This window comes from Canis lupus, chromosome 25, assembly GCF_011100685.1.
Source record: "Canis lupus familiaris isolate Mischka breed German Shepherd chromosome 25, alternate assembly UU_Cfam_GSD_1.0, whole genome shotgun sequence".
NCBI lineage: Eukaryota > Metazoa > Chordata > Mammalia > Carnivora > Canidae > Canis > Canis lupus.
Window position 1 is genome coordinate 51,505,197 of NC_049246.1, and position 12,695 is coordinate 51,517,891.

General features: G+C 67.1%; 1 protein-coding gene across 2 annotated transcripts; it reads left to right on the forward strand.

Annotated features, from left to right (window-relative positions):
• Positions 1-2,659: 2,659 nt before the first annotated feature.
• Positions 2,660-12,263, forward strand: BOK (BCL2 family apoptosis regulator BOK). Of its 2 annotated transcripts, none has more exons than XM_038574464.1 (5): positions 2,660-2,790; positions 3,414-3,665; positions 5,714-5,842; positions 9,573-9,736; positions 10,459-12,263. In XM_038574464.1, the coding sequence occupies exons 2-5, from the start codon at positions 3,443-3,445 to the stop codon at positions 10,582-10,584; spliced, it is 642 nt and encodes a 213-aa protein (XP_038430392.1). In that variant the 5' UTR covers positions 2,660-2,790; positions 3,414-3,442; the 3' UTR covers positions 10,585-12,263. The 2 variants fall into 2 exon arrangements, with proteins under 2 accessions (XP_038430392.1, XP_038430391.1); XM_038574463.1 differs by lacking the exon at positions 2,660-2,790 and adding an exon at positions 2,906-3,059.
• Positions 12,264-12,695: the final 432 nt, after the last annotated feature.

Below are 12,695 nucleotides of genomic sequence, written 5' to 3' on the forward strand. Positions count from 1 at the left end.
TGGGACTCGATTCCGGGTCTCCAGGATTGCGCCCTGGGCCAAAGGTAGGCACCAAACCGCTGAGCCACCCAGGGATCCCCCGTTTTCTTTTTCTTAATCGATGTTTCCAGGAGTTGATGAATCCTCTTAATCTATTCAAAGAACCAACTTTTGGCTTTGTTGATTTTCTGTAATTTTTGCTCTTGTTTTCATTATTTCCTTTCACTGTTGGGTTAAATTTGTTCTTTTTCTAGTGCTTGAATTGGAACATAGAACATTAATCATCAGCCTTTCTTCTAAAGCTATAAAGTTCCCTCTAAGCATAGCTTTCTCTGCATCCCACAGTGTTTGATGTCATATTTTCACTATTGTTCACTGCAAAATATTTTACAATTTCCCTTGTGGTTTACTATTGGACTCTTAAGTATTTAGAAGTGTGATGTTTAAATTCCAAGCACTTGGAGGCTTTCTAATAGTTTTTTTGACATTAAACTTTAATTAATTCAGAGAAGACACACTTGTATGATTTCATCCTTTGAAATTTGTTGAGATTTTATGGCTCAGGATATGGTCTATTTTGAATAACATTTTTTTGGGGGGGTGCCTGGATGGCTTAGTCAGTTGAGTGTCTGCCTTCAGCTCAGGTTGTGAGCTCAGAAGTCCTGGTATTGAGCCCCACATGGGGCTTCCTGATCAATGGTGGGGGGCGGGGAGAGAAGCCTGCTTCTCTCTCTCCCTTTGCCCCTCCCCCCTGCTTGTGCTTTCTTGCTTTCTCTCTCTCCTAAATGAATAAAATCTTTTAAAAAATGAATAACATTTAAAAAAATATTTTTATTTATTTATTCATGATAGACCTAGAGAGAGAGGCAGAGACACAGGCAGAGGGAGCAGCAGGCTCCATGCAGCAAGCCCAACGTGGGGCTCGATCCCAGGACTCCAGGACTGCACCCTGGGCCAAAGGCAGGCGCTAAACCGCCGAGCCACCCAGGGATCCCCTGAATAACATTTTTAAAAAGATTTTATTTATTCATGAGAGACACAGAGAGAGAGAAGCAGAGACACAGGCAGAGGGAGAAGCAGGCTCTGTGCAGGGAGCCCAATGTGGGACTCGATCCCAGGTCTCCAGGATCACACCCTGGGCCAAAGGCGGTGCTAAACTGCTGAGCCACTGGGGCTGCCCTGAATAACATTTTTAAAAAGATTTTATTGTTAAGTTAAAAAAAAAAAAAGCCCCAACATGGGGCTCATACTCACGCCTGAGATCAAGGGTCAGATGCTCTATCAGTGGAACCAGCCAGTTGCCCCACCTTTAAGATTTATTTATTTAGGGCAGCCCTGGTGGTGCAGCAGTTTAGCGCCACCTGCAGCCCGGGGTGTGATCCTGGGGACCTGGGATCGAGTCCTGCATTGGGGTTCCTGCATGGAGCCTGCTTCTCCCTCTGCCTGTGTCTCTGCCTCTCTGAATAAATAAATAAATAAATATTTAAAAAAACCCCAAGATTTATTTATTTATTTGAGCGTGAGCATGAGAAGCGGGGGAGGAGGAGATGGAGAGAGAGAAACAGACTGTGGGCTGAGCCGGGAGCAGGGGGCCGCATGCAGGTGGATCCCAGGACTGTGGGCTCATGACTGGAGCCCGAGGCAGATGCTTAAGGGACTGAGCCACCCAGGCGCCCCCAGGCGCCCCTATTTTGATTAACATTCTATGTGCCCATGGGAAGAACCTGCATGAATGTGAATCAGAGCAGCTGGTTAACCGTGTGCTGGTTCATGGAAAGAGGGATTGGCCACTGAGATGGAAGAGTCCAGAGCAGGTCACATATACAGTTACTTTTTATGATGGAGGCTCTTTCCCGGTTGGAGGGGGGAAATGATGGTCTTTTACAATAAATGATGTGGGGTCAACTGGATATTCATATTAAAATACATATTTTACAGAGAGAGAGAGAGAGCCTCAGATACTATTCAGAAGAACGGTGACCCATCATAGATTTAAATGTCAGTGGGAAAACATTTAAGCTTTTATTTTTTAAAAAGATTTTTATTTATTTATTCATGAGAGAGAAACACACACACAGAGGCAGAGACCCAGGCAGAAGGAGAAGCAGCTCCCTGCGGGGAGCCCGATGCGGGACTCGATCCCAGGACCTCGGATCACGCCCTGGGCTGAAGGCAGATGCTCAACCGCTGAGCCCCCCAGGGATCCCCAACATTTAAGCTTCTAAAAGAAAACGGAGACTATCCTACTGAAAAATCACTAATCATAAGAGAAACGACAAATAAATTGGACTTTACTCAGGATCGCCCCCCACTGCAAGGAGCTCTGTGCAGCGCCTGCAGGAGGACCGGGTCGGGGCCCCCCTCGGAGGCCCGCGGCAGGCCCGGGCGCGCATCCACACTATGTAAAGAACCTCTAGGAAACAATGAGCGCAGCGAGCTGCGGGCCGGCGCCAGGCGGCAACGCCCGGGGTCGCGGGGACGGCGGCGGCCGGTGGCCTCCGGAGCTGCGCCGGGAACTCGCTCGGGCCTCCTTAAGCGGGGCGGGGAGGCGGCGGGAAGCTCGGCCGCGGCTCCGCCCCGGGGGCTGCCTTTTCCTTAGAAGGCGAAGCCCCAAGCCTCGCCTCCCGCCCGCGGAGCCCGCGCCCCGCGCCCCGCGCCCCTCGCCGCCGCCCCAGGGCGCACAGGCCGGCGCACTCCGCGGGGCCCCGGGCGCACGGGCTGGCGACGGGCGGGCGCGTCCTCATCGCTCGGGACGGACACCCGAGGCCAGCGCCCCTCCCGGCCCCGCGCCCGCGAAATGCCGCGGCAGAGGTGAGCAGGGCCGCCGCGCGGGAACCGGGCCCGTCCTGGGGCGCAAGGCCGGCCGCCCCCGCCCCCGGCCCCGGCCCCGGCCCCGGCCTCGCCCGGCCCCCGCCCGCGCCTCCGCCGCCGCGCACTCGTCTTCGAGCGCGGGCACGCGGCCCCAGAGCCCGCGCCCTCTCCCCGCGGTCCCTCCGATCCCGGCCGCGGGGAGCTTTGCGATTTAACTCGGGACCCGAACGGATGTGACACCATATTTTTAAAGATCCGGGGTCCCCAAGGCAAGGGTCCTTCCGCCCCGCGCCCTGCTCCTCCCTCCCCGCGCCCCCCTCCCCGCGCCCTGCGCCCCCCGCCCCGCGCCCTCCCCGCGCCCCGGGGCCTCCTCCCCGCGCGCCCTGCGCCCCTCTCCCCGCGCGCCCTGCGTCCCTCTCCCCCCGCGCCCTCCCCGCGCCCCGCGCCCTCCCCGCGCGCCCTGCGCCCCCCTCCCCGCGCGCCTCCCCGCGCCCCAGGGCCCCCTCCCCGCGCGCCCTGCTCCCCCCTCCCCGCGCCCCCTCCCCGCGCCCCGGGGCGCCCTCCTGCCGGGGCGGGCTCCCCAGCGCCAGCCGGGCCGGGCCGCTGAGCCTGTCCGCCCGCAGGTGCCGCGCCCCTGGCCCGCGTCCCCGCCATGGAGGTGCTGCGGCGCTCCTCGGTCCTCGCCGCGGAGATCATGGACGCCTTTGACCGCTCGCCCAGCGACAAGGAGCTGGTGGCCCAGGCCAAGGCGCTGGGCCGGGAGTTCGTGCACGCGCGGCTGCTGCGCGCCGGCCTGGCCTGGACCGCGCCCGAGCGCGCCGCTCCCGCCCCCGGGGGCCGCCTGGCCGAGGTGTGCGCGGTGCTGCTGCGCCTGGGTGAGTGCGGGGAGGCCCCGAGAGGGAGAGGGCGAGGGCGAGGGCGAGGGCGAGGGCGAGGGCGAGGGCGAGGGCCGGGGCTGGGGTCAGCCTGCAGGGCACCCCCCGCCCCTCCCTGCCCCCAGGCCCCTGCCCGCGGGCCCAGCCCCCGCGATGCCTGCGGGGCCCAGATTCCAGGCGGAAGGCTAGACTCCCGAGTGACCCTTGTACTGAGCTGGGCACAGGAACCCTTTGTGGGACCACGTGTCCCCATGTTTGTTTTGGAAAGTCTGTCTCCTGCCTGAAATCCCGCTGCCTGCTTCTTGCTTGGAGGCTGCTAGCGTTGGAAACGGGCTCGCCGAGGGTCGGTCGCGGCAGCCGGAACCCCAGCTGGCCTGTGTGGACGCCTGGGGGTACTTGGTTGCAGTGAGGTCACCCGTAGCACAGTAACCATTATCACATTCTGGGGGGTCTGGACCTCAGAGGGGTGGGGCCAGCCCCGCAGAGTAGGTGACCCCCCCGCCGGCCCAGGGCTGAGGTTGTTCAGAGTGGGCAGTGGGGAGCAAACACGAGCCCCGATGGCGTGTGGGCAGGGTTGGAGGGGGGCTCCGTGAAGGGGGACACCCTGCCTCTCAGGCTGACCATGTTCCTGTTTCGCGTGGACCCTGAGAGCAGGGCTGCGTAGACCCAGCTGCCCAGGAGGGGGTGGAGGGCAGGGGCGGCCGTCAGAAGCCCGCCGAGAGGGGTGCTCACCCCCAGGGCCTCGGGAGGGGAGAGGCTCCTAGGTGCGGATGGCCGGTGGGCCTGGGGACCCCCAGGGGGTCGGAGGGCCTGGACTCCCCTGAGGTCGGCCACCGACGGCCGTGTGCTCGGCTGGGCTGTGGGTGTGATGCTGGGGGACCTTCTGGGCCCTGGAGAGGATGGCGTCCCAAGAGCCGCCGGCGCCCGGGGACCAGCGGGACGTCCTGCCCGGGCCCAGTCGCCCCGCGTCCTAGTCCGCGAGCAGCAGCCCGGCGCTGCCTCTGTTCCAGGCCAGAGTCCCTGTTGTTGAAACTTGTCTGGAGAGCCCTGCTCGGGCACCCCGACACCTAGGGCCTGGTCGTGGGGAGCAGGGGCGGCCCTGGCTCTGCGGTCGCTGGCACTCAGCCCTGCCAGTGGCCAAGGAGGGGGACCCCCGGGCCCCCGAGTCCTCCTGCACATGCCCACCTGCTGCACTCTGCTCTTGGCCCTCCACGTGAGCCCCCGTGCCCCCAGCGTGCCCCGGCACCCGGGCCCGAGGTCTGCGTGGGAACGGCCGCCCTGGGAATTCCCATGCCCCCCTGCGCCCGCAGCCTGGCCGGTCTGCTCCGCGTCCACCCCGGGCTGCCTGCGTGGCATGCGGCCCGGCCCGTGATGGCACAGACGCCCTCATCGGCCCCGCCGGTCCACGGCGCTTCCGTTTGCTTGGCTGCACCAGCGGCGGCGCCCAGGCGCGTGGAATTCCTTGGCGAGTGGGCAGCGGGCAGGGCCGCGACACACGCCCACGCGGCTCGGGGAGCCCGGGTCTGGGCGGCGCCTGGGGCCCCGGGCGAGGCCTTCGCTCCTGGGTCGCAGCGGTGCCCGCGCCCAGCAAGGACGCCCCCCAAGGCAGCCCCACCTGCGTGGGGGCGCTGGCACGGCCCCTGCCCGCGTGGCCCTGGCTGCTGCCCCGCCCGCCTGCCCCGAGCGCTCAGCGGCTGTGAGTCACCGTCAGGCACGACCCGGCTTGTCCCAGGGATCCCGCCCCACCGGCCCGGCTGGCTTGGCTCTGGGTGGGGGCGGGGGGCTGGCTTGTAGGGGGGGGGGGGCGGGCCGCGGGGCAGGTCGGGGGTGCCCGTGTGCCCACTCGCTCTTGTCCCCGGGCCACGGTGGGGTCAAGCGGGGGTGGGCATCCAACAGGCTGAGCGGGGTCAGGGGTCAGGGGTCAGGCCAGTCGGGTGCCGGGTGCTGCCGGGACCCTGAGCAGTGGGTGGCCCCAGGCCTGGGGCGGGGGGGCGGGGCTGGGGTCACGCAGGCCCGGGCCTCCCTGACCCCACCGTGCGCCTGCCCAGGGGATGAGCTGGAGCTGATCCGGCCCAGCGTCTACCGCAACGTGGCGCGCCAGCTGAACATCTCCCTGCAGTCCGAGAGCGTGGTGACTGACGCCTTCCTGGCGGTGGCATCTCAGATCTTCTCTGGAGGTAGGCCTGGCCCTGCGCCTCCGGCCCCAGAGCCACCAGCACAGAGCAGCCTGGGCTGACTCGGACCGTGACGTGCGGCACCCCGGGTTCTGCGGACTGGGGGGACCCGGCCGGCCTCTTGCGCGGGGACTGGGCGGAGCTGGGCTGCACGTGCCACGTAGCCCGTTGGTGCTGCTGCCTGGTGGCTGCGGGGCCAGGCTGTCCTGAGTGGGTCCCGCACGTCCTGGCCCCGGGGGAACCTGGCAGCAGGTCCCGGGCAGCAGTGTCCCAGCCTGGGTGGCCACCGCTAGGCTCTTGTGATGTCACCTCAGACGTTACAGCGTCACTCACTCGGCCCCATTCTGTTGGGTCAGAGGCTCATCTCGGGGGGACCTCGCGTCAGGGCAGGACGTTGAGGGCAGGAGCCCGGGTGCAGTGGCTTGCTGGGGAGCGTCCGGGGAGGACTGCCTCACCTGTCCCCCTGGCTGGCCCACACTCACCTGGGAACCCCCTGGTGGCCCGTCTGTGTCCTCGGAGCAGGTGACGTCTGCTCCTGCTCCTCCTGTGTGTACACCCGCCCCCAGGCTGACTCATCCCCCTGAACCTTGTCCTGTCCCCGTGTTCCCCTCCTTGTCCCCTCTCTGTGGTCCACAGACCATACCGCCCCACCCGCGGCCTCGTGTCCCATCCTGGCACACGCACGTCCTGTATCCCCTTGTATAACAGGTGCTGGCCCCGCCCCCTGCCCGCGATCGTGCCTCTCGGCGCTGCTCTGAGCCAGGGGACCCTGTGATGAGGGGACGGCCAGTCCCAGCCCTCAGGGGCGGAGAGCTTGAGGGCCGCAGAGCTGGAGTGTTCCCGATGGGCGTCGGGCCAGCCTCCTGCTGGGGCTTCCTGGAAGGGCCCCGGGGGGGCAGGGAGGCCTCACACCCCCTCCTCCGGGAGGCAGCTCTGGGCCTGTGGCCGGCCAGCCCGACTTGGGCCTTGGTGTCCTTGTCCCTAGGAGACCAGGGCAGCAGCAGGGCAGGGCGTGAGGGTGCGGGCCGGGCGGGAGCCACAGTCCCCACCCCTGCAGGGAGCCTGTAGTCTGCCGGAGGCCCCCCCAGACCCCCCCGGGGAGAGGAGATGGACTAGAGGAGCCGCCTCAGCCCATCGGAGGCAGACCCCAGCCCCCGGGGGGGGGCCCGTGTTGACCTCCAGCACCTTCCCATGGAAGCTCCACTGACCCCTGGGTGGGAGGACAAGCAGGGTCAGAGCCGCGCTTGACGGGACCGGCTTCCCTCAGCTATGGCCAGTGTGCTGGGGACACGGGATGGCCAGGGACATGGGGCTGCCAGCTGTAGCCTCCGGCCGTCTCCAGGCCGCGGCCAGGTCAGCACTGACCTCCTAGCAGAGGCCAGCAAGGCTAGGACCCCGTGACGGGGGTGCCTGGTGGGCAGTGGGGGGGCCCGGTTTCCTCCAGCGTGTCCTGGGTGGTGACCCGGGTCCCAGGCGACCCTGCGAGGGTGACCTGGGACGGCGCCTAGGGGAGGGGGCAGCAGGTGGGGTGCAGGGCATGTGGGCCAGGACCACCCTCAGGCCTCCGGGGCTCGTTGTCCCCGCCGCTGCTGGCGCGTGGGTGGCCGCCCTGTGTCTGTCTCCGGAGCTGAGGTCTGCCTTTAAAAGGAAGGCTTATCTGTGAGAACGCAGCGGCCTGCTGGGCGGGGGAGGCCCCTGGGGGGGTGGGACGGGCGGGGCACGGGACAGGACCCCACACCGAGGGGACCGATGCAGCACCCCCCAGCTGCCTGGCCTTGCTCAGGGCGGTACAGGCCTGAGAGGTTCAGAGAGGCGCTGGGGGGGGGGGGGGGGGGTGGGGGAGGGGGAGGGCGCAGGGGGAGGGCGGAGGGGACAGATGGGGGAGGGAATGGGGGAGGGCCTGGGTAGGGGGAAGGGGAGGGGAAGATGGGGGAGGGCCGGGGCAGGGCGGGCACAGGCTGCTGCCGCTCCGTCCACTTGGGGGCTTAGGTTAAAGTCGGGGTCTTCATCGAGGCGGGAGAGAACGTCCCCTCCGTGCGCAGTGCCTCCAGCCACTCCCCCCCCCCCCCCCCCCCCCCCCCCCCCCGGCTGCCAGGCCTCCCCGCGCCCCGCGTCCGCCCCACGTCGGCCCAGCCACGTGGCATCTGCCGACCTTGGTCCCGTCCCCGCGGCCCCCGGGTGGCCGAGCACACGCCGACCCCCACGCGGTGCCCCGCGCTCGTCCTCCTGGCAGCTCCCCACCCCGAGGTGCAGGCTGGGCCTGAGTCCGGCTCTGGTGGTGACGGGGCGTCTTGGGGGCCGCGGGCCGGGTCTGGGGGCGTCTCCGAGCGGCCGTGCCCGTGGGGGAGACGCCGCCGGTGCCGCTCGTGGCAGCTGTGACCCTGTGGCTGCTCAGCCCCCTTCGGGGACGAAGGGATTTTCCCCTCCCTGAGTGGAAGCTGGCAGGAGGCTTTTTTGTTTTGTTTTTTATTACAAGAGCAAAATATTTTACCGCAGAAAGATCAGAAAATACAAAAGATAAACAAGTCTCAGAAACCAATACCAAAAATGAGCAAAGGATCAGAAGAGACGGTTCTCCGGGGAGGACGAGCGTCTGGCCAGGCACCGCCTGGGATGCCGTCGAGCCTCAGCCACCGGGGTGACCCCGCACAAGGACGGCGCAGCCGCAGGGCAGCGCCCCCTGGGCGGCCACGGAGGCCGAACCACCCGCCGCCTGCCCAACGCGAGCAGAGCGCGGGGCCCCGGCCCCCTGGGGCTCACCTGCCCCCTGGCGCGGGGCCGGGACAGGCCACCAGGACGGCACCTGGAGGGCTCGGGGACCCAGGTGGTGGACAGGCCCGAGGCGCCCGGGGCTCCGGTGGGGTTTCACTCTCTAAGGAGGCTGCGGCCCCAGCGTGGCGCGTGGAGAGGGTCACGGGCCGCCCCGGCGGAGCCAGCGGGTGCCCCAGAACTTGGGTTTATTTTGGAAGAGTCGGGAAGTGGCCGGCGCAGGAGGGACGCGGTCCGGGGCTTCTACAGTCTTTCTTTTATTGGGATGAAACTTTCATCGCGGTGAAGCACCGTGAAACGCGCCGTTCAGCGGCCCCTGGGCCACCGACCCCGGTCTCCTCACCCTGGAAGGACACCCCCTCACCCAGCCCCCGCGACCCCTGCCCCCCGTGTCACCCTGGGTTCCTGTTCTGGGCCCACGCGCCCACGTGGCCTGTTGAGCGCCGTGGCCCAGGCTCCGTGCTCCCCGCGCGGTGGCAGGTGTCCCATCCCTTCCTGCGGTGCTGCCCCTGCATCCTCTCCCCTGGGTGCGCGGACACCCCCTGCACACTTCTGGACGGTTTCTGTTCTCGCTGGCGTGTGATGGGTCCCCGCGCCCGCGCCCTCCCCCCAGGGGCTGCACCCGGGTCTGGGCTCGAGGAGAAGGGCCGGGCCAGGGGCGGGCGCTCCGTGGGGCCCCTCCTGTGCGTGCGTGCGGTGTCCTATGGGTCCCCGCAGCCCCGGCCTCAGCCCCCTTCCTGCTGAGGGTTCTCGCTGTCCCCTCGCGTCCTCCAGTGGCCGCCGGGCAGGGCAGGGCTGGCCCGGCGCGCGGCTGTGTGTCGGGGGCTTGGAGATCGCCGCTGAGAACCACCGGGGGTGGGGGGCAGGGGGGCCGAGGGGAGGCGGAGTGGGCGCAGGGGGAGGTGGCCGGGCCCCAGGCCCTTGCTGTGGCCCCGCTGACCAGCGTCCGTCTGTCTCCCCGCAGGCATCACATGGGGCAAGGTGGTGTCGCTGTACTCCGTGGCCGCAGGGCTGGCGGTGGACTGTGTGCGGCAGGCCCAGCCCGCCCTGGTCCACGCGCTCGTCGACTGCCTCGGGGAGTTCGTGCGCAAGACCCTGGCGCCCTGGCTGCGGAGGCGCGGAGGATGGGTGAGGGGTGCGGGGGGGTGCGCTGCTGCGGGGGGGTGCTGGGGCTCGGCTGCTCGCACTGCCCGGCTCCCTGCCGACCTGCCCTCCGCTCCCCCGAGCCCAGGCCCCGCGGGGCAGGAGCTGCCCGGGAGGGATCGCCCGTCACTGCCCAGGCCCCGCGCCGGGCGCCCCCACCACGGCCTCCGAGCCCGCAGTCGCCCGCCCACCCCGGCCGGGCCTCGGGCGCAGCCCCCACAGGAGAGCTCACCCCTATGGGTGGCGGCCGAGGGCGCTGGAGCTCGGGCCGGGGCTGCCCCCGGGACCCGGGCTGCGGCCAGTCCTCAGCACAGACCCGACGCCGCTGCCTCCTGCCTGCCGCGCGGCCTCTGCTATGGACGCCAGTGGGCTCCGCGGTCGAGGTCCAGAGCGCAGGGCAGATTTCATTCCCAGCAGGAGAAAGAACTGGGCCTGCTGCTCGGGCTTGTGGGGAGCCGGTCCCACCCGTTCTGGGGGGCAGTGCGCCATGGTGCTCCCCAGGCGGGGGCTGCGGGGGCGTCTGCAGCCCCGGGGGCAGGAGCAGGTGGCTGCGGGGACACGGGCACAGCGGGCTTCTCTCCTGCCGGGCCCGCGGCCGCCTCGGGCTCCCCGTCCTCCCTGTCCTCCCGGGTTGGGCTGCCCCACGGGGACCTCCCCTAAGGCCTCGGCGGCCCCCACTCGTCTCTAACCCACCCTCTCCCCTCCAGACCGACGTCCTCAAGTGTGTGGTGAGCACGGAGCCCGGCTTCCGCTCGCACTGGCTGGTGGCCGCGCTCTGCAGCTTCGGCCGCTTCCTGAAGGCCGCCTTCCTCGTGCTGCTGCCAGAGAGATGAGCGGCCGGAGCGCGCTCGGGCTGAAGCCAGGCCCCCCGAGCCCGGGGCCCCGCGCACGGCCTCGGCCTCCTCGCCCGGCCTGGGAGTGCGCCGGCCGTCGGGGCCCCACCTCGGGGCTGGAGGCCCTGCCCTGAGCCCACGTCCCCAGGCCCCGGCCTTCGGAACCGCTTGTCCCGTTCCTGGAGCCAGAAGTCAAGGTTTCTCCCGGGTCCAAAGGGCAGGGCGTGGGGAACACCAGGCATCCCCCCCACCCCCGCATGCCCGGGGCCCCTCCGGGAAGCGCCCACGGCAGGGCGGAGTGGGCTCGGGCCTCGCGGGGCAGAAGGGGACGCTGGCCTGGCCCGGGCGGCAGGAGCTGTGGGATCTCAGCGAGCTCGCCCGCAGCACACGGGGCCCACACACCAGCTGCTTAATCCGCTCTGGCGGGGCAACGTGTCCCCTCCCGGCGGGTCCCTGTGTGGCAGGGACAGGCCGGCAACGCACGCACCCGAACCAGGTTGGTGTGTGCGGGTCCCGCTAGGGTCATGTCCGCTGCCTGGGCCTGTCCTGGGCACTGCCAGGGCCGGGACGGCACGCCATCCCCCAGGACGAGCACAAGCACAGACGTGGCCCGGCGTCCCCCCAGGGCCTGCTGCCTCACGGCCACACGCACGTCACGCTCGAGCCTGCAGGGCGGGAGGCAGGTTCTGTGCCGACCGCAGTTCCCACTCCCTTCCTGGGCTGCCCCGCTCAGGCCGGGGGCGTGGTGGGTCGGGTGCGGGGCCGTGCCCCTTCCCGGGTGACGCATCGGGGTCCTGCCCTCGCACCCAGCCTCACAGCCCAGCAGGGACCCCGACCACCAGGCTGTCATCAGCTCCTGGCCCCCCGCCACCCCGTGCCCTCACCAGCAGGGACGACATGGGTCGGTGCACCACCCGCACGAGTGCAAGCCTGGGTGACAACACACTCGGCGCCTTCTGCCCCGGGGCCGTGAGCACAAGCCAGAACCGCCACGGTCCGGAGCCGAAACCCGAAGACAACTCTCCCTGAGTCCGTTTATAAACTTAGTGCCCTCCCTGTAAACTCAGCGCAGTGGGGTTTTTCTGGATCTAAACAAACTGATCATAAAAGTTCATGGAAGGAGATTCTTTTAAAAAAGCAAAGAATAGCCAGGAAGAACCTGGAAAGGGGAGGTGAGGGGGGCCCGGGCGCTGGGCCACGCGAGCCCCGGCCAGACGCGGCGGCGGCCTGCTGACACGTACAGGCAGACGGCCGGTCACTGCGCTCACGGACGCGGGCCGGGCGATCCCCGCGGCGCGCCCGCGGTGGGGGCCGTCCTCCGTAGCCGGGGAGTGGGCCGGACTCCTGCGGAGGATTCATCGTTCAGCCACAATAAAAGACAGAACACGTACTGGATCGAAATGTTTATCACATTCAACATTTTTCGAAAATGTTTTGACTTGAGACAGAACAGGCGCGGTCGCCAGGCTGGGCCTGGCTGAGCCTCGCGGGTCACGGGTCTCCTGGGCGACAGCGTTTGGGGGGGGACACAGGTGACGGTCGCACAACACTGTGAACATACCGAAAGCCACTGGACTGTACACTAGCTCTTACACACTTTATGATGGTGAAAATGGTGAACTTTATGTCGTAACAGTGCATTGTACCTCAATAAAAAAGCTGTAACCGAACATTAAGAATATCAGGATTAATGTTCCTAATTCAAAAGAGCTCATCAGCTACAAAAATCCACGAGAAAAAGAAAAAAAGAGGAATGCAAACCCCAACGCGGCAGTTCTGTCTCCCCGCCCGGGAGGCTGGCAGGCCCCAGTGCTGACCACAGCGGCCGGTCGGTGAGGACGGGCCCCTGCCCCGCCCCCGCCGGCAGAGCCCCGGACGCCAGGTGGGTCATCGTGACATCATCTGAGCAGCCGGGGACCGGAAGCGCCAGGTGTGCGGCACGAGGGGACCTGCCCAGTGCACCATCTGCGCCCCCCACCCCCCCGCGGCCCAGCAAAGTCGGCCTGATTTTACAGTTTTGACGGAGTCACATGGGAGGTTTCACATAAGCAAAGCCAACACGAGAACCCTTGATTTGTGGGAGTTTAAGTAAAGAAACGAGCATGTAGGTC